A 21,357-nucleotide genomic window follows, 5' to 3' on the forward strand; every position below is an offset into this window, starting at 1 on the left:
TCCAGCCATTTAGTGCTGAAAATAATGGCATAGAAGAAAAAGGATAAGGCATAGTTACATAGTTTCTTTTCATTCAATCTTTCCTTATTCATCAGTTGGCAGAAATGAAGTAAGCATAGTTGAATTTGTTTTATGAAGCACTTCTACTCTGTGGTATGAATAAAATACATAGGCACGTATGAGCTAAAAAATACAAACTGTGTCATTTCAGTAATTCCACAGATAAGTTAAATTATTTTACAATTTGCATTTAAAACCAGCACTACACAATAAAAAGATGAACAGTAAAATTCATGCCAAGGATTTGAATTTTTTTAGTTTTTTTTTTTAACTTAGACAGTAAATAGCAAGTGGAAAACACCATGACAAGTTGAGAGAAAGCATGGAATAAAAGGAAAAGGCTATGTGTTTTAGTATCTGGAAGGGCGATTTTCATCTTGATGTTTGGGCAAAGGGCACTATATTTACGCTTTGCACTGGATTTTAGGGTGGGCATACCAGAGGCTTTCTTAGAGTTGAACCAAGAATTAAAGAGGACAAGAGATCAAAGGGTACCTTCAAATGGGTGTTGCTGCTACTCTCTGATAATGAACAAAGGTACAAATAGAGTAAGTGCTATAGTTGGGATCTAAAATGCCCCCCAAAGGCCTGTGTGTTGAAGGCTTTTTCCCCAGTCTGTAATTATACTGGGAGGTAGTAGAATGTTTTTAAGAGGTGAAGCCTAACGAGAGGAAGTTAGGTCACTAGGGGAATGCCCCTGAAGTGGATATTGGGACTCTGGGCCCTTTTTGTCTCTGCTTCCCAGTTACCATGAGGGGAAGAGTTCACCATGCCCAAAGCAACAGGGCCAACCAACCATGACCTGAAATCTCTAAAATCATGACCAAAATCAATCTTTTCTCCCTAAAAGTTGAAGGATCTCTCAACTATTTTGTCAGAGTAATGGAAAGCTGACTCACATAGTAGGTTGGTAAATTCTTGATATGACTGCTTCTCCTTTTTTAGTTTTTGATTCTAGTGGCCTGGTTTCTTTTCCCCACCCTCTCCTTTGGTTCCCAGGATCAAGTATGTGTCCTGGAAACAGGCCCTGAAAAAGCTGTCCAGGCCTAGAAAAAGTTGTCACTGGAAAGTATAAACACAAGCATTCCCCATCCTCACCCAAGTATCCCTAGTGAATTCCTATGGCCAGCTAGAATCAACCTGTTTTGGAGACCCCAGCAGCTCCCCTCTATTGTACAGGTTGGCAATGATCAATCACTGTGTTTATGGGCTCCTGTGGTCTCCGAGGCTGGTGATCAGGAAGGCCTGACCTACCTCCCCTTTTCACCCCACGAGATTTTTGGATCATTCAACAGGGGTAGTGATCTCAAGATGGAGAAAACTGACATCTGCCAAGGAGGCATGTGATGCTTAAGTGATCAATTGGAAAAACAAAAATGTAATACCCTACAGAGGAGTAAACATTCCAGAGCTGCCTGCATTTGAGAGATCTGTTCACTTGGGTTAATGTCTAATCTGGAAGTGTGGGAAGGTACTATTTCTGCACAGTTTATCATGCCTGCTTACGTTGGTATTTTCTCCCAGTGACCCCATCCATCTTTGCTTTTTTTCAATGAGTAAAACAAAAGACAAAAATGGGATTAGAAAATTGAGTACAGTAGCCCTGAAGCAATTCCAGTTCTGACATTCCATTCTGCTTTCATTAAAAAAAAAAAAGTAAAATAAAATGTAAAAGAAGACCCCATCAAAGAAGAAAGTATGATATTGCTGAACACAGAGGAGATGCATACCAAGAGAAACTTTTGGCTGGCAAGACATCCCATCACCTGCAGGCAGCTGCATCTCCCCTCTGTCATGATGTTTCTGACTCAGTAGACAGCTTAAACTGCTCTTTGGGTAAAGAATGTTGCATTTGAGTCTGTTGTTTGTGTGTGAAAATTTGCCAACTGAACAGAGAGTGAACTTTTGTCATAAATCCATGCATGTATAACAGAAAGGTATTCCCTGAAATTTTGTCATGGAGAAAGAAGCCTCCACTACCATTTTCATTATTATGCATCTGTTGATTCTTAAAGGCCTCCAAAAATAATTCTGGGGAGTATGTTCGTTGTACAACCCATGTTTCCTAGGCTACTCTAGCTTAAAAATAATGTCCAACTAGAATGATAAGTGAGAATGTTCCTCTGCTATCCATCAACCTAAGAAACTGTAAGTCACTGATATCTTCCCTAAGATGTTCCTCCTGTACTACACAGATCAGTACTCCTGCCATACCTGGTGGCTTCCCCCATCCCTCTTTACTCTCTGACCCTCCTTGCTGCAGATACTATATATGGCTGCTCTTGCTGACAGCCATCTCTTTGCTAGGGCCTTCCTTCATAACTATAGAACACAGTAATGTGGCTCTGACACTGCTCCACCTTGCACCTGCTAGAGCTACAAGATACCAAAATAGGTCACAATCTGTGTGACACCACCTGAGTCTATGAATCCCCTAACCCTGAGGCTGAAAGACCCTTTAGTCCTTGATTATTCCCTGCACTTCTTCACCCTAAACCCCTAGGATGAGTGCCTTCTAGAAGGTTTCTTAGCTCCTCGTGGGATGTGAGTTCTTGCAGTCTACCTCCTCTGTCCCTCGAACATGACTGGACTGACCTAATGCTAAAGGTAAATAGCATAGGTGTCAGCTGGCAGCCCTCCTAAATAATTAAAATTTGGTAATGCAGGAATACTGAACTACTCCCTTCTCTTTCTCCTTCCTGGTAAATGTAGCCCATAGAAAAATCAAATTATCATTCTGGGAAGGATCCATGGTTTGGCCAATAAATATTCAAAACTATAAATCAAGACTTTAGGAATGTAGTTATATTCCATTAGCTGATTACTTTTCTCTTGACCAAATTAGAAAACAGAGTATGTAGTATACAACACAGTATGAAAGAGAAAGTGGAATACTGCTAAAGTCCAGTTTGTTTTTTGGAAAGACATCAGAATGGAATGAAATTGAAGAACATTGTTTTATTTGTAGAGTAATAAGCCTTTCACCTCCAGCTCACTTAGGACCAGGCAAGTTCTCTGAGGCAAAGTCATTTATAAAGACAGAATACAAATTGGCCCAGGTCAGAAAATCTGCTTTAGTCAAAACTCCATGTGTGTACCGAAGAGACTTGTATTTCCAGAAAACACTGCAAGGAATCTTACATGCAGTTGCATAATTCTTGTGTGGGCTGAGGGTGTAGGTGCAATGTTACGTAAGTTCACAGACCTCACACTCGGCAGAGAGGTGAAGAGAGGCTTCCCTTGAAGGGAAGTGGAGCTCTCAGTGTGATCTCACCAGGAGAAAAATGATGACAGCTGGTGGCTTAAATAAAAGCTTCATGACAAAGTGGCAGGAGAGCCAGACCTACACATTCTCTCCATTTGCTGCTTGGCAGTGAGCGCAGCACACATTTGCTGACAAATAGTAAGTGCTGGCACTGCTTCTGTATTGAATCATTTACAGGAGAGCTGGGTGGCAGGCATAAGTGAAAGTAACTGGTGCTTGCAGAAGAATGTAGTCTAGGGAAAGGTTGCCCAGCACAAATCATTCTTCTGTGTAACCTTGGTGACTTTATGAAGTTCCCTAATTTTTAATGTTTCCAACTGTATAATAAGGACAACAATAGCACCTATATTTTGGGTTGATTTTTCTTTTGCAATGATGGCTTGGGATTGAACCCAGGGCCTCATGCATGATAGGTAAGCACTCTGCCATTGAACCCGTTGAGTTGCTTTAAATAATAAATGATTAGGGTTGTTAAACATTTTACCATAGTACTTGGAACCTAGTCACTGTTTTTTTTAATTTGGGGGGGGGGCAGTTAAACTCAGGGGCACTCAACCACTGAGCCACACCCCAAGCCCTATTTTGTATTTTATTTAGAGACAGAGACTCACTGAATTGCTAAGTTCCTTGACCTTGCTGAGGCTGGCTTTGAACTCATGATCCTCCTGTCTCAGCCTCCGGAGCTGCTGGGATTATAGGTATGCACCACCATGCCCGGCTCTAGTCACTGTTTTTTTGTTTGTTTGTTTTTTAATATTTTTTTTAGCTGCAGTTGGACACAATACATTTATTTTATTTATTTTTATTTGGTGGATTGAACCCAGGTCCTTGAACGTGCTAGGCAAGCGCTCTGCCGCTGAGCCATGACCTCAGCCCTCTAGTCAGTTTTTATTTTTATTTTTTTAAATGTTTATTTTTTTAGTTTTTTTTTTTAGGTGGACACAATATCTTTATTTTTTTAATCTTTATGTGGTGTTGAGAATCGAACCCAGTGCCCGGTGCATGCCAGGCACTACCACTTGGGCCACAAACCCAGCCCTAGTCACTGTTTTTAAATGTTAACTATTGATATAGTTGGTAATTCAGTCAATAGATATATATTTCTCATTAAGAACATGGAATTGATAATTATAACTACTATTCAAAGAGAGGAGAAGACAGATGTGTATGTCTACTGGTTTAAGTGCTAGGAGTGGTTCAAAAGAAATAAACTAGAGAATGTGGAGAAACTAACTCAGGTCATAAACTTGTGATTTTGAGACCCAGCATATAAATCTACACAAAGATCTCAACCAAAAACTGCCCCAAATTAATCACCTCCTACCTAATTCTGTTATGGCCTCATCTAATCTCTCTTGGTTCCTTTTCCCCTCAGAAATGCAGCTCCAACCCCCAACCCTAACACCAGTTTCAGGATTCCTGAGTGTCTTCCCCAGTTGCTAACACCTGACACAAATTTGTGGATCCTACCTACTGGATGAATGAGGTAGGGCTATTCCAATGCTATTTGTCCTGACAAGGAGCAACATTTTAGTGTGAGGAAAAAGCCTACGGAGAAGTAATTTGCTCTTAGAAACACCATCACTAAGTGCAGGATTAGGCCAAAAGATAGTGCTTGTGACCCTATACCCTTGCTGCTCAAAGTCCCTAAATCAGCAGCCTTTCTATTCCTGGGAGCTTATTAGATATGCAGACTCTGAGGTCTCTCCTCAGGCTCACTGAATCAGAATCTGCATTTTAATGAGATCCCAAGAAGCATTTGTGCATATTCAAGTTCAGGAAGTTGTGCACTGAGCTGGCTCTTTTTGCCTCTGTCTTTGTGTGTCTTTGACATAACTCATATCCATCCTAGGCACCCAGGCTTGTTGCTTCCCCACTGAGTGTGCCTTAACAGGGGCTGTTGAGGGTGGCTCTGCAGGGGAAATATGAGGCTTGAGAGGAGACTTAGAAAAGAGGAAGAGTGCAAGACAAGATTGTTCATCAAGGAGCCTTACACTGGTTCTCAGTACCACTGAGAGCTCTTGTTCCATGGGACAGGTGCTGCTGCTATTGTAATCCAGAGCTATAGCCAGGCCCACCAGTTATAGCTGGCGTAAAATACAAACTGGGCCCTGGAATGCACAGGAGGTGCTCAACTATTTTCTATGGATAACAGGTACTATGTTCATATGCTATGTAGGAAGGTGAGTCCTGGAGGAGCTAGGCAGCCTCTTTCTAACTCCATGTTCAGTGACTTCATGATATGAGCTTGAAATCAGCCCATATGTACCACTTACATCAAGCAAATTGGAAAACATGTATTTAGCCTCTTTTTTTTTAAAGAGTAATTTTAAAGAATTTATCAGCATATTGTTGGGTATTTACAACACTATAAAATAAATGATTTAGTGATAGTGGATATCTGGAAAATGCTAGTTTTATGAAGGATTTCTAAAAGTTTGTGTAGGGGAAAATTGGTAAAGAACACCCTTAACCTTGAATTAGGGCCAGTTGTGATTGTGCCATTTGCCCTAATCAACGTAAGGGAGTACAAAAAGAGACTGTCCTACTCAGGGACTACAAAGGTCAGTTCAGTCATGGCAACTGATACATGACCTCTCCCCCCAAGACCTTTATCTTTCTCACCCTCTAATTTCTGAATCTCACCCTCTGTCTGAAAGCACTATGGTCCCTGTCTGCTATTTTTGTTACCTTGTCTAGCTCTATTAGGCAGCCATCTACATATTGCACATATAGCTGACATATATAGTGCATACTCAAAAATATCTGTTGAATTGCAAAATACAACTACATGTGGGTGGATTTCCTGGGACCCTTATCAGTAAGATAAGTGGGGGTTGCAATACACAGAGAAGCTGGATTCCAGGCCCCGGTCCCACCCCTAGATAAGACAAATGAGATTACCAAGCCCAGTCTACTTGGACTGTACGCCAAGGGCCTCTGGAGATCACCCCTGCTCTTGGTTGCAAGCCTGACCCTTGCCTCTGCCTCACTGTGACAACCATTCTAAGACTTCACTCTCTACTCCATTTCTGGACACAGATCCCTGCTGAGTTTCTGGGTCTGAGATGTTTGGTAGCCTTCCTAGAATCTTGAGGTTGTTCAGGCCTGAGGCCACCTGAACTCCTTTCTGGGAAAGCAACAAGAAGCTCAGCTTGGAGATGAACATTCTGATCCTTTTCGTGTGACACACTCTGAGAAACCTTCCACCAACCACTGTTTATGACTTCCTATTGCTGTCTCTGCCTACTGTTTGGGACACTAGGTTATTTTGTACTTCTATCCCATGGCCCCACCAGACTTTATGCTTGTTGCCTGACTTTTGGATCACATGTTGCTTCCCAGCCTAATTTCTTGGGGACCTCAGTGAGGTCTAGGACCATAGTGCCTGATTCTTAACTCTGACCTCTCTCAGGTTGCCCTTTCCCATACTAGTGTTCAGAGTAAGGAAGGGCCTCAGGAGTTCCTGGGAAGGACTCTCTACTGTGATGCCCATACCCAGAAAGAGTGCTAGAGACTGATCCATTCAGTGTATTCTCTATAGTGAGTCCTCACTCCACCTGCCAGGCACTATCCGAAATGCAGAGTGGTGCATAAAATAGACAAAGGTCAAATATTCACTGAGGTCACATTCTAGGGGAGGTGATCCATGACAAACACATGAAGAAAATGTATATCATGATATGTACATATACATATTTATATTCCACATATATAATGTATACACTCATATATAATTTTATATACACAAGCACAAAAGTAACACTATTTACAAACAAATATACATACAAAAATATATATGTGTGTATGGATATAAATAAATAAATAAATACACACACATGGCAACTGATGTGTGTACATACAGTAATAAATGCCCAAAGGAAATATAAATCAGAACAAGAGAAGCAACAAAGGGATTAAACTAAGGGTGTGCTTCCATACAGAGGTGTCAGGAAAGTACAAGGAGCTGATATCTAAGCAGAGTCCACAGGATGAGAAACAGCAGGAGAAGAGTACTGTGAGGAGTACCCTCATCCTCCTGATGGGAAAGTGCTCTGTGTATTTTGCATTTGGAGATTTGGGCGAGTAAAGTGAGACATGTATTCAGGTAGGCACAAGGGTTGGTGCACCCACGGCCTTGCTGCCATGGCAGAACTTGCAGTTAGTATCTACACAGTTCTCCTTTAGTTAAAGAGAGGAATCCAAGAAAGAGTCTGGAAGGTTTCTGGATTCGTTAGCCTGCTACAGGATCCCCAGGGGGAACTCCACAGCAGATCACAGGTCGGTATGCAGACTCTTTGAGCTTACATCTTATTTATCTTACATCTTATTCATCGTTGTAGGCCAGACATTCATACCAACTGGGATCATTTTTGTATTCTCGGGGTGAATTAGAAAAAGTGGAGGTGAGACTTCGGCAGATTTGCTAACTGACTGACTTGCTCGGTGGCCCCAGAACTGGCTGCCTCTGCCAACTTATCTGCCTACCACAAGGCACTGAAATCAGGGTTGGACGACAGTGGTCCCTAGCAGCGTCCAGCCAACCAGGCCCGCACACTTGAAAGTGCACCGAAGCAAAGTGGAGTTTTTGTTGACATAGCCGGGCCACACTTTGGCTTCCATCATTTCTGACTCCTAAGACCGGGTTGGTGGGAAGAGTTTCACAAGTTCTCAAGTGCAGCCGGTTAGGCATCCCACTTTTGAGAGCCCCAGCCCTGTGAACTACATCTTTGATGCACATTATAAAGGTTCTCTTGGGATCTAGTGCTGGGAGAGGGGCGCCAGATGCTCCCTTCTTCCCTCCCGTTTGGTCCTCCGGGGCTTGTCCGCCCACTACCGCCCCACACTACAGCAAGTTCCCAGGTGTTTCTCTCCCCCACATCCCCTCAGCCTCGAGTGGGGGCATGGGCAACCTCAGGATTAGCCCCCTCCCACCATCCAGACACTGGCACATGTCCTCTTGGGGGTGGGAAAAAACCCTCGTGGGGGCCGCGAGGTGTGGGCCTAGGGCCCAGGTGGCGTTCAACCCCTGCGACGGATGCGCGACGGGCGGGACGCTCAGGGAGCCGCGGCGCGCGGGCGGGAGGGCGGGCGGAGCGGGGGCGGCGCCGGTGGGCGCGGCGGAGCTCGCTTGGGCGGGGGCGCGGCGCACCTTGCTTTCCGCGCCCCCGCCCCGCGCTGCCGCCAGCCCCTCCCCGCGCTCCCAGCGCCCCCGCCCGCCGGGGACCGTCCCAACCCCTTCCGTCCTCTCTGCTTGGCCGCTGTCCTCCGTCGGCCCCGCGTGGGAGGACGATGGGTCAGCGCGGAAAAAGTGAATGAGGGCGGCGGCGGCGGCGGCCGCAGCCAGAGCCTGACTCCGCCTGGCCGAGCACCGCTCACCGCGGCCCGCCGGCACCATGGACGCGTCGCGCGCCTTGGCGGCCAAGCCCCCTACCGGGTAAGCGGGCGGGCGGGCTGGGGCAGGGGTTCGCTCGACCGAGGTGCCGCGCCCGTGCCGCGCGCTCGGGGCAGGGGCGCCGCTCCCGGCCCGTGGGCCCACGCCTGCGGGCGCTAGCGGTGGAAGTGTTGTGTACTTGGGGCGCCCGGGTCGTTGCTCAGGTAACGTGTCGGACAGAGGCCCGAGCGCGCTTTCGGCGCGGGCTGGGTTTGTGTGCGAGAGCCCTTTCTGGCAGAGCCCCCATCCTGTTCCGAGCCTTCCTCAGACCCTCCGAGTGTTCACGCACAGGCTGAGGTGGAGGCAGAGGGACACCGGGCCTCCGCCTCCAGCTCTGTCACTAGCTTGTCTCTTGTGGTGTTCCACTTAAGTCAACAGTCACGGGCCGAGATAGCTCGCTGTTCCCTGCCATATGAAGGGGAGGGTTCGGCGACTTCGAAGGCCCAGTTGGCGGGGCGATCTCAGCAGGTGTATGCAGAAGGTACTGCCTGGAGGTGTTCCTGACATCTGTTGCCCCTCCCATGCCTTTATTCTCGGGTTTCCCTTGACCGTGTCCGGGGCTCAGGGCTGAGATAGGTGCGGGGCTCAGACCCCTGCATGCTTGTCTTCCAGATTCTACTTCTGCCCAGACCTTTCTGGGTATTTGTTTGCCATCCCCATACCTTTCGGATAGGGATTATTTTCCATTTCAGTGTTTTTACTTGCAGCAAGAGTAACTTCCCTAATACGGGACAAACAATTCTACCCTTTAGCGGGATCTCGAAACTGGTTGACCCATGCCTGGCCGGACCAGGGCGCCTTCAGCTGCACCGCTGGGTCTGCGCAGTCCTTGCGCACTTAGTGGATTTCATGTGGGCCTCAGATCTTCGACCTCCCTCTCTTGCCTGGAGCAAATGTGTTATGAGTCTTGCAAATGGAATGAGTGGTTGGGGTGGGCCCTGCACCTGCTCACCGAATGGGCCCACTTTCCACTATAGCAACTGGATTGTAGGAAGCAGCTTTGAGGACAACAAATCTCTTTTCTTTTGTCCCACTGACTCACACTGTCCCGTGCTCATAGGCGGTGTGTTGCCCAAGTGTGTAAAAGGTTTTAAAACTGGTTCTTTATTATTAATTCTCCCTTTAATGCCAGCAAAGAGTGTGCCAGGCCAGTAGTTCAAATAATCTTGATACTGAGGAATGTTTAAAAAAATTTTTTTGCAGTGTACTTAGTTGTGGTTATGTAATTAATTTGCTTTGAACAAACCAACTCCTCCCTCCCCACAAAAAAAGAAATATGGAAAATCCTTTTCCATGGGAATGGGTATCCCAAAATAACATTGGAAAATGTGGAACAGAATTACCTTTAAGCCTTTGACTTTATGTAGTCTATTAAATGTGTTTAAGGAGACTGAACTATTTTATCAATGTCACTTTATACGTACGTAAATATGGAGAACATTTAAGAGGGCACCAAAACTGTCCAAAAACTATCCAGTAAAACCTTTAAAGGAGCCTGATTATAGAAGTGAAACCACTTTTTCTAATCAGCAACTATGTACCAACAGGTAAACTGAGGTCTTTTTTCACAAAATTGCAGAGCTCAGATTAGCCTTCACATGTAAGACATAAAGACAAATTACGAATTTATGTTTATCAGGAAAGAATTATGAGTTTAATAATAAGGTATTTTGTGTTAGAATCTGAGGAAAGAAATGGCATTAGGCTTTTGAATATTTTTATTATTTAGATGTATTGCTTGCCTATCATAAAGGATAGAAAGGGCTGTGGAATTTCTGGCTTTAGTACATAATCTGGAGCAGTAAGATTCTGTTGATTTGTTGCTGAAATTACTCTCTATTCTTCCTTGCTTTGTGAATAAGACAATGTTTGCAGTGTGCTTGAGGGAAACATTTTCTATATGCAAAGGTTGGTTATAAAATCAAACTTCTTGTAAGGTGTTTTGCCACATGATCGCAAACAACTGATGTCATGAATTTGTTATTGTCCTTGTTGTTGACTAAAACTCTGTGTCATTCTTAGGTTGTGTAGATTTGGGCTGGAATGGGCACAGTGAATTCAGGAGAAGGCATATTTTAAAATACTGCCTGTGGAGCCCTTCTTGAGGATTACTGGAGGGACACTTGGCTTGGTGAATGTAAACTTACTGATTTTTTATATTAGTAATCATTAATATAGTTACAAATGTTACTTGGACTCAAATTATATTTTTTATTAGTAATTTAATTAAATGGCCGTGACTAACATCTGTCTGGAAAAATGTTCTTTTAGGAAGGAGGAAGCAATATCTAACAAGTAACTAACAACTGTTGTTTGTGGAATTGTAGTGCTCAATTTGAAACAATTTGAAGGATAATAATTGACAGAATATTCTAGAACATAAAGGAAAATGGTCTTTTGGAGATGTTTTAAAAGATATTTAATTCCAAACTTTATCTGTTTACTTTTGTTTTATCTGTTTGAATATTTATAGGATGCATCCCAGTAGTCATGTGTTGTGAAACTCCAGTAGTCTTGTGTTGTGAAACTCGGGCTAAATTTTGCATTGGACCTTGTATGTATAAGGAACAGAAGATTTGCGATTTGGCAGGATGATGGTTATTTGTTTTGTTTTGTTGATCCCCCTGAAGGAAACAAAAATTTGTATAGAATAAAGGAGTCTCTAATGACATGAAATGTCAAAACAGTGGGTACATTTGATCAAAAGCTGTGTTCAGGCAGTTTGCATATGTAAAAATCAGTGGGTTTCACACTGTTATTCATTTCTCTGTATAAAAATCTGGGCTGGGGTTGTGGCTTAATGTTAGAGCGCTTGCCTAGCATGTGTGAGGCACTGGGTTTGATTCTCAGCACCACATAAAACTAAATAAATAAAATATAGTTATAACAAATTTATATTTAATTATTATAATAAGAAGTAATTTGAAAGAAAAAAATTAATTGAAGTGGGTAACTTGAGCTATTCCTACTACTGTCAACAGCCAATATAATATCAAATGGAGAAGGCCTATTCCTGATTGTACCAGGGGCCAGCCACAATCACATTTTGTTTCAAACTCTCATAAGCCCATAGATATTAAATATTAGCAATTATACACTATTATAAATAGTTTAGATTTCTAGGCCTTTTTGCTTTTGGCTAACATGTTAGTGAATGTGTTTACATTTTTTTTTTAAGTGAGAGCATGTATAATTATCTGTTACGTAAAACCACTTAATTTGAACTTTATTTTTAAAATATGTTACTTCTGAACTACTCTTTATTTTGCAATTCATTTAAAACTGTCAAATGTTAAGGATTAGGGATTTCTCCACATAAAATGGAGAATATGCCTAGGTTTTTGATTCTTTTGTAGTCTTAATTTTTTTTAAATAAGAGTAGTTGCATGTTTCCTGTCATGATATCAAATAATCAGCATTTTTGTATTTCTCAGTGATTGTGTCAAAATGATGGAGCTAAATTACAATTATAACTTGATATAAAGATATTGGTAAAATGTGGAGTCTTTCCTGCCCTGGGATTCCTGTCTGCTGCCCCTCCTGTTTTTCCTCTTATGACCTCCTCCCTTGAATAAGTAGAACAGATTTTTATTGTGATACTGTGACCCAGGAGGGGTGATGGCCCCCGCCTACATGGAGGCCTGAATTCTGTGGCCTCTTTAATTTGGGATATGGTAGATGAAGTCATAACTATGTGCACTCAAGTGTATTTCCATAGTTATTAAGAGAGCAATGATTATAGGATATAGCTGTATACTATAATAACTAGTTTAAGTTTCTAAGGCCTTTTGTACTTTCTTGATAAATTTATGATTCAGTTTGATTTTTCGGTTGGTAAAAAGTTTTAAAAAGTGAGCAGAAATATTTGATATAAAAGTAGTGTTTAGATAGAGGATGTGCACATCGAAATACAGTAACATTTGGTTTTCATTTAGACTTGAACTATGTAAAAATATTTAACAGAGTTATTTATTATATGGTGTTTCTCTACACTGCTTCTTCTTTCCCCATCCACATTTGATTATGGCTTCTGTGGATTTTATGTGCTAGTTAATTTTAGTGATGCGTTTCAGTTGCTCTGTACTGTAGCAGAACATAGATTTGATAATTCATGACACATGGAAAACTTTTACCTATTTTCATTGTTGTACTTTTTCTTTCTTAAAATGTAAAGAAACATAGTTTTCATGTGAGCTATAAATTTTAAGTCTACTCTTTCCCCATTCCATTCCTTTGCTGTCTCATTTCTACCTTTTCACACAAGTGTTTCTGAATTATCAAAGGCCTCTCACTGGTTTTCAGGACCTGAATTGATGAGTAGCATTGTCCTAGACCATTTTCCCTTCATGTTTTCATAATTTTTTATTTTTCATCTATTTCCTGAAGTAGTATTAAACAATTTTTATCATGCCTGCTTTATATGGTTTCAGTTGCTTTTTACAAAACTAATACTGGTGATTGCTTTCAAGACCTGATATTCATTTTTCTAGCTTATAGCTTACTGTGGACATTTAGGGTGACAAATGACAATGAGTATCCAACAATATATGTATTTCCACTTCATGTCTCAGGGAATTTCCCTTGATTGTGAGCAGAGAGATGGCTGAGGAAAAGGTGGGAAATACCCTGTGGACTTTAGGATTTTAACATCTGCATCTAGTTGCCCTCATCATGCTGTGAGCTGCTGCCTACCAGGACTATGTCTCCCAGAGGTCAAGCCCAATTAGAGTAAAAGTGTTAGCCAAAAACATTTGTATTAAAAAAATAAATAAATAAACTTTAAAAATCAACTGTCAAAATATATTTTACTTAGGCACATTGGATTAGACAAATTCTCAGATCACAAATACTTTTGTAGGTCCAAGTCCCACTTCTACCCAACCAAGTAGGGCCTTTGTAAATGACTCTGACAGATTTAGAAAAATCGTTGAAGTTCTTATCCCTTAAAAAATGACACAAATCTCCAAAAGGAGCCAGCAAAATCAGGAGTTCTGGCTCTTTCTTCTCCCCTCTTCTTCTCACCATGGTTCAGTCTTCACTGCCTGAAATTACAGGTGAGGAGCCATTGCTTGTGGGATGTTCCCATATGTCCCTTCAGATCTAGGGCAGCAACACCCACAATTAGTGCAGGTGAGGTGATCTTGCTTTTTTGGGCTAGGCAGAGTAACTTTCCCTGATTCAAAATGCCTTCTGCTTGTTTGTTAATCCTATTTGACTTTCTTCTATCAAAGGAGACAGGGAGGGGGAGTGGAAAGAACTTTGGGTCAGGAATGAGATTTAGGCCCTGGTGCCAGTCATGCAAAATTAAATTTACCCTTCGTAGTGTGGCCTGCAGACATCTCATGGTACGGCTTCTGCAGGTTTGCACAGCCCAGTTTTGTCTAATAATACTTTCTGTCATAGTGAAGATTCTCTGTCAGTGCTGCTCAGTATGGGAAATACTGAGCACTTGAAATATGCTAGTGCAACTGAGGAACTGAAGTTTTCACCTTATTAACTTTTGATTAATTTAGATTTAATTGTGTGTGTACAATGGCTTCATAGTAGATGGTGAGGTTCTAGCCTCTGGTTTTCTTATTCTCCCTTGGCCATCTCAGCTTCCCTTCCTGAATTCTTCTTACTTTCTCATACTTTCTCTCTCACCTTGCCCTGGGGGTGGTGTGGGAGGAGCTTTTCTCCTTTGCCAGAATGGTTCCTGTCAATCTTCAAGGCTGCACTGGGGGCTTCCCATCTGAGGCCTTCCAGGACTCCAGAGGGATTAGCTCTCTGACACCTGTCTCTCATGGCCCCAAGCCTTCGCCTGTCAGAATCCCTCAGCTGGGGTCATGATTTTCCATTTGCTCATCTCTTACCCACTCCTTTCTGAGCTCTTCAGAGGCAGGCATCCTACTTGGTTTCTTCAGAGAATGGCATAGGACACACATAATCCAGTAAATGAGCTGTTTCCCATTCAGTGGGAGAGAGAGTCAGATAAAATGATCTTGGGACTCACATGAGCCCTATAATCACATGTTTCTAAGTATTCCCAGAATATACTAGATCCCTCTTTCAGAAAATTGACTTTTTCTTAAATTGCTGCTTAATCTTGGTTTTTGCCAGACTACATGAGAACAGACAGATCAGTTGGCATTAAAATATTTCTAACGGGTATGCTCTAACTTGGCTTGCCAGCAATGCAACCTTATTCTTTGCAGATTTTAGAGGTGTTAGTGCCTTATTTTGAGGATCATAAAGTGATGATAGCATCAAGAGGAGAAAGTGTCTTTCTTAGTTTTAAAAGTCCACATAGAAATTCGGGGAGCTACTGTGTTATTTTGTTTTGCTTTTTGTAGTGCAGAGAGGTTTCAACCTAAGGGCACTCTACCACTGACCTACATCCTGGTTCTTCTTATTTTTTATTTTGATTCAGGGTTTACCAAATTTCCTAGGCTGGCCTTAAACTTAGGATCCTCTTGTCTCAGACTCCTGAGTAGCTGGGATTATGGGCATGTGCCACCGCCCAGTTGCTGCTTCTTTCTTCTGTTGTTTTGCCATGGCTGGATGGCTGCCATGTTCTCCAGCACCTGCCCTTTCCTTCAAGGCACAAATAGCACATATTCCTTGGTTCCTGACCCCTCCATTTAACCTTAATCACCTGGTCATTAAAAGAGAGGCTTGGAGGCAGGGGAACAAAGCCCTCTGCCAATATAATCTCATTTCTCATTCGGTGAGGGCCAGGAGAAGCTCAGACTTTAGGTGGTAGAACATGTGATTCTGGCAAATACATGGCTCCTCTTCCTCACACCAGGGTTCTGGAAAGACCCCAGGTATCTTGGGAAGGCATATCCATGACAGTTTCCAGATTCTGCTGAAAAATGTGTCCTTACTTTACTTCAAGTGTAATAGAAAGTGGTTCAGGGCTCCAAGGTGTGGCCATGGATTGACTGATATAGGTCTGTTTGGTCAGGCATTTCTGACTGCATCTCCATGACAGTCCTGAGCATGGAGAGGGTACAGACCTTTCACTCAGTTCTGTGTCCAGTAGAGCCCTGATGTATATAGCAGGCAGTCCCCATCCATCCACAGGGAGGAAGTGAAATCTAGACTGTAATCCTAAAGACTGGTGATTACCAGGACTTTCTGTCAGTTACACATCAGGGTGCTAACGTGCTTTTCATGATGTCTCTGTTTTCTTGTCAATGTCACTTCTACTTCTTCTTTTTCATAGTGGGTGCCAACCTGAACAGATGGGGAAGAGGATCCCTAAGCCCCAGCCCATAGGGTAGTTGTGCCTGGGAAAGTCAGTCTCCTGCCTTCCTCTTGGCTGGAGGAGGTAGATAAGTAGGACTGAGGCCTGAGTTAAAATGATGGGGAACATCTGTACTGCTAATCATCTTAATGCTTTGTGTAGCCCTAAGTGTGAGAGTACTGGAAGAGGACTTTATACTTATGTATGAATATCTCAAACAATACCCAAATGGCAAACCACAGTTAAGAAATTAGATGAGAAAACCCCTTTATGTGTGTGTGTGTGTGTGTGTGTGTGTGTGTGTACACGTACGCGATGGGTTGGCATGAGGTTAAAGCTAACTTCTAGCACTTGGTAAAGCTGCAAGCCACAGATTCCCAAATCAATTCTTACAGTGTTTTTCCAAGCTTAATGGTTTGGAAGTTGTGTTTAAAAATAGTTTTGGGTGGGAATGAAAATTGAGCAGAAGTGTACACTTTTGTTCAGATGGATAATTTTTTAGTCTCTGAATATAGTTTTGTTGGCTACAACTCCACTAATTAAGAGAAAAATCCACTCATGTTCAATAAACAAACCATTAGGTTAGAAATAGATGGATTAGCTGTAGTCCGATCTAGACATTTGCCTCAGAGAATAGTTCTTGCTAAGACACCCCATCCGTCTGCCCACCCATCTATCTTGTTGCCTGTAATTATCATGTAGAATTGGTTTGGGTAGAAGTGGAACTTTGTACCTCCTACTCTCAGCCTAAACCACTTATTACATCATAATGGCTACCAGGATTTTAACAACACCACTCATGAAAAATGAATTTTAGATATCTTTTTTTTGTTGTTGTTTATACTGAGGATTGAACCCAGGGGCGCTCAACCACTGAGCCATATCCCCAGCCCTTTTATTATATTTTATTTAGAGATAGGGTCTCGCTGAGTTGCTAAGTTCCTTGCTAAGTTCCTGAGGCTGGCTTTGAACTTGAGATCCTCCTGCCTTAGCCTTCCAAGCTGCTGGGATAATAGGTGTTGCTGGATTTTTAGATATCTTCCATAATCACCAGATTTGACTTAAAAGATGTTAATTAGGGTACTGAAGTCTGAGTATTTCTCAGGCTGTAACAGTTCCCTAAATTGCTATTCCTTACCACTTCTCAGATATACTCAATTGGTTTTAATAGAATGATCCATAGTGAAAGAAAATGTTCTGAATGAAGTGAGCATGTGAATTTCACAATGTTTTGAAAAGTGATGAAAGCTACTTTGGAAATTAGGCTAAATTGCAAAGATATTTCTCTGGAATATGACTTTATTATTTGTCAATTTATTTTTACTTAATATTTTACATTTTTGAATGATAGGTGTTTTGGTTATAAATTTTTCTAAATGGAGGAAATGAGAGTGTTCTTCACGAGGACTCTCTTAATTTCTGTCATTTGTGGGGGTTACTTTCTTGCTGACAGGGATGGTCCCCACATGCCTATGGAGGAGGTTTGGCCCTCCCATAGGGGCCCTCTGAATTCAGCAGAACAGTAACTGTCCTCTCCATTTGTAGGCTATATTATCACATGACATTTCAGTCTGGAGTCCTCTGTCTAAAACCTCACCCCTTTGGCCATCCTACTACACTAACTGGAACACAGAACTCAGTTCTCCAAAGCCTCAATGCTAATTGTGGTGTGTGTGTGTGTGTGTGTGTGTGTGTGTGTGTGTGTGTGTATGGGTAACTTTAGGCAGCCCTTGAACTAAGCTGAAACTGAAAATGCATGAACCAAGCAGTGAAGCACAATTTCCTGGAGAGTGATCACCTCTGGCTTCCTGCAGAGGTGCTGATGATATCTTTCTGCTGTATTTCTGAACTGGTAGAGTTTCTCACAGCATTTTGCTAAAGAAACAATTACCTTCAAGTGTCCTCATGACTTCTTCCTCATACAAGTGCTTCCTGTCTTCATATGTTGCCTATAATTATCATGTAGAATTGGTTTGGGTAGAAGTGGAACTTTGTATCTCCTACTCTCCTTACAATCATATGTTTGATTGTAATAGTACTATTACATTTATAGGATGTGTAACTCCTAAAATTAAGTGGAATTTTATTTTTTAAAAGAAATATATGGTATTTGGTAGAAAAGGACCACTGAACAATTGCTGAGCACAGATGAAGCATTTATCAATTAATAATCAGCAGTTGAACCCGTCCCAGACTTTCCTGCCCTCTGCAGCAAGAGGTTCTGCCTTCTCCTGGCTTATGAATTAATAAACATTGAAAAGCCTCCCTTTTTGTAGTAGGGGTGACTCAGCTCACTTTGTTTTGTGCTGATACATGTAATGAAAGCACAGAGATCTGCTTTGCCCAATAAATGAGCTCCTTTCAAAGTGGAAGCTTTGCAGAACCCAAACTCACAGATGCTAATTGTGTTTTTCTTGTGTGTATGGGTAACTTTAGACAGCCCTTGAATTAAGCTGTGTCTCACTAATGAGCTAGATGATTCTTTCATTGCCTCTTCCCTCCAGGTGAGTGAGTTCTGCTTGACACTTGCAGGGATTCCAAGGATTGATGTCTTAGGATAGACTTGCTGAGCAGAAGAGGGATGAAGAGGTGCATTTTTAGGTTATTATTCCTGGTGTTGCTTTTGTTCCTTGGTTCATTGGTCCTTATTTATATTAGCTTTCTGTTACTGTGACAAAAATACCTGAGATGATCAACCTATAAGGATAAAAGTTTTATTTTGGTTCACAGTTTCATGGGTTTCAGTCCATCATTGCTTGGCCCCAGGGTCTTTGGGCTATTTCAGCATATCATGGTGAGAACTGCATGGCAGAGGAATTTGTTTATCTCATGGCAGCTGGGAAGCTAGAAGAGAGGAAGGTGTGGGGTCCCGATATCCCATTCAAGGGCACGCCCCCAATGACCTAAGTTCCTCCCACTAGTTTCTACCTCTTTAAGGTTATACCACCTCCCAATACCACCAAGCTTAGGACCAAACCTTTAACACATGGGCCATTGGGGGACATTCTTGATCCAAACAATAGCAGTATTACGGTCTTGCATTTAGACATGTGGGATGGAGAAACCATGGCTTTCTTTCTTTAAGTTCAATGTATTAAGCACCCAGTTTTGAACCTCCTGAGCATGTTCTTGAGTCTCCCAGAGTTCATGCAAGTGGTACATCCCCCAAACTATTTATTTATTTTTAAACATTGGTTTTAATCACCTTCATAAAAATAATTTATCCCTCTGTATGAAGTGTGACTTACTGTGCAGAAGCCTCAGTTATAATGGTTATAATTGATTGTTGTAGATGACTTAGGCAAAGGTGGAAGAATATACCTCCGACTCCTTATTTTAACTGTTGGTCTATGGAAAAGATTGCTTGTTAGATGAGCCATGGTAACCCCAGAGGAAAATTGCATATTTGAATTTTTTTCTTAATGTTGATTTCTTTCCATTTTCTGAGTCCAAATTTATGCAGTGTTCTTATATCAAGGATGAGACTTTAACTAAGGAGCTTGATGGGAAGTAATGACTGACTTGTTTTTAAACTGGGCTGGTTTTAAAGATAAACTCATGTGCTGGCTGTGCTACACATTTGCATAACATTTTAACGTAGATGGGGCAGTGCTTTTATAACACTAAACATTCATTGGTGTGGTGACATGTTTTAACTTATTCTAACCATTTGAATGTAGTATATAATTTCTTAAAAATGATCATCTGCATATTCTATAAATACTGAGCAAATCTATAGATCCACTGGGAAAAGTGTAAGAAAGGACCCAGACAGAACAGATCAGAGGACATGTGTATATTCCACTTTGATTTAGATCAGTAAATAAGCTAAATTTGAAGGATATGTGTTATAGTTTGGATGTGAGATTTCCCTCAAAAGCTAATGCGTGAGACAATACAAAAAGGTTTAGAGGAGAAATGACTGGGTTATGAGACCCTTAACCAATCAATAAATTAATCTCCGAAGGGATTAGGAGCTGGGTCATTGGGTTATGCTTTTGGGGTATATATTTGGTGTCTGGTGAGCAGACTCTCTCGTTGCTTTCTGATCATTATGTGAGCTGCTTCCCTTTGCCACACTCTTCCTCCATGATGTTCTGCCTCACCTCAAGCCCCGAAGAATGGAGCTGGCTGTCTAGGGACTGAGACCTCTTAAATTGTGAGACTGTAAATGAACTTTTCTCCTCTAAAATTGTTCTTGTCAGATCTTTTAGTCACAGAGCAGAAAAGCTGCCTAAAATAGTATGTCTCTGTTTGTCACATGTAACATCTAAGAGCAGGAGTGATTAAGAGTTTGCCTTTCCTCTGTATCTGTGTCTCCTTCTGTCCAGGAGGGTTGGGAGTGGCATCCCTTCCCATCACCACCAGCAGTTCTTTACAGTCAGATGGGCACAGTGATTTGATGGCTGATTTTGAATAATGGACTTTCCATTCCACATTCAACTATGTTTTATGTTTCCAGATTTTATAAAAGGGTAGTAAGCATTTTTACATATCTCTGTGTTCTGCAATGGATATGAAAGCATTAACTTGAAATTATGGTCTTTTGTATTACATTTGTATTAAGGCTTAGGCAAATTTCAGCATATATTGTATTTTATACCATTCTGATTTGGGAAATACAGATTCCTGTGGCAGCGATGGAAAAAAAGGGGGGGGGCTTGTTTCTGAGAATGCAACCCTATCAGTGATGTATCTTTATCATAAGCTTAGCATTACTCTGGGAATTTTGCACTAGTTATTTCATACATACCATAAAATGATTCCCCAACTGTTTGGCAGAAGGTTAAGATGTTTTAAACATGCTCTGATAACTATGCTTTGTGTCCTGTGTAATGTCTTCTAAGATAGTAGTAGTGTTTCAGTATCAAGTTGTTAAGAGAACTCAGGTTTAAGTTATTGTAGTTTGCAAACATGATTATCACCAGAATTATGACTTTTAGAAAAAAATTAATGGTCTTATCATTGTACTTTAGCGTTAGAATGTGATGGTGGTTTGAAAATGTTCACTCAAAGTTCATGTGTTGAAAAAACTTAATCCCTCAAATCATATATTGATGGTGTTTGGAGGCTGAGATTTGAGGGAAGTAATTAGAGTTTGATGAGGTCATTGGGTAGGGTCCCCAAGATAGCATTAATAGTTTTGTAAGAAGAGGAAGAGAGACCATGGCTAGACACTTGGTCTGTCTCTCCATGCCCTCTGCCATGTTAGGATATAGTACAAGGCTCTCACTAGATGCCGAGCAGTTAGGGGTGCTGTGCTTTTGGACTTCAGGTTTTATAATCATGAGATAAATTAACCTCTGTTCTTTGTAAATTTTCCAGTCTGTGGTATTCAGTTATAGAGGCAGAAAATGAACTAAGACAATA

The 21,357-nt window shown here is 41.7% G+C and overlaps 1 protein-coding gene across 11 annotated transcripts in view; it reads left to right on the top strand.

Annotated features, from left to right (window-relative positions):
- The first annotated feature begins 8,378 nt into the window (after positions 1-8,378).
- COBL (cordon-bleu WH2 repeat protein) overlaps positions 8,379-21,357 on the top strand; it is a 307,667-nt gene continuing 294,688 nt past the window's right edge. For 3 of the 11 annotated variants that reach the window (XM_081286268.1, XM_081286278.1, XM_081286270.1), the window contains exon 1: positions 8,380-8,762. In XM_081286268.1, the coding sequence (XP_081142394.1) occupies positions 8,722-8,762 (41 nt within the window). In that variant the 5' untranslated portion in view covers positions 8,380-8,721. Of the gene's footprint in view, positions 8,763-8,787; positions 8,924-9,083; positions 9,241-21,357 lie in introns of those variants that run through there. The other 8 variants (XM_081286279.1, XM_081286269.1, XM_081286267.1 and 5 more) reach the window with 7 other exon arrangements.

This window comes from Spermophilus citellus, assembly GCF_964194105.1.
Source record: "Spermophilus citellus genome assembly, chromosome: 3".
NCBI classification, from domain to species: domain Eukaryota; kingdom Metazoa; phylum Chordata; class Mammalia; order Rodentia; family Sciuridae; genus Spermophilus; species Spermophilus citellus.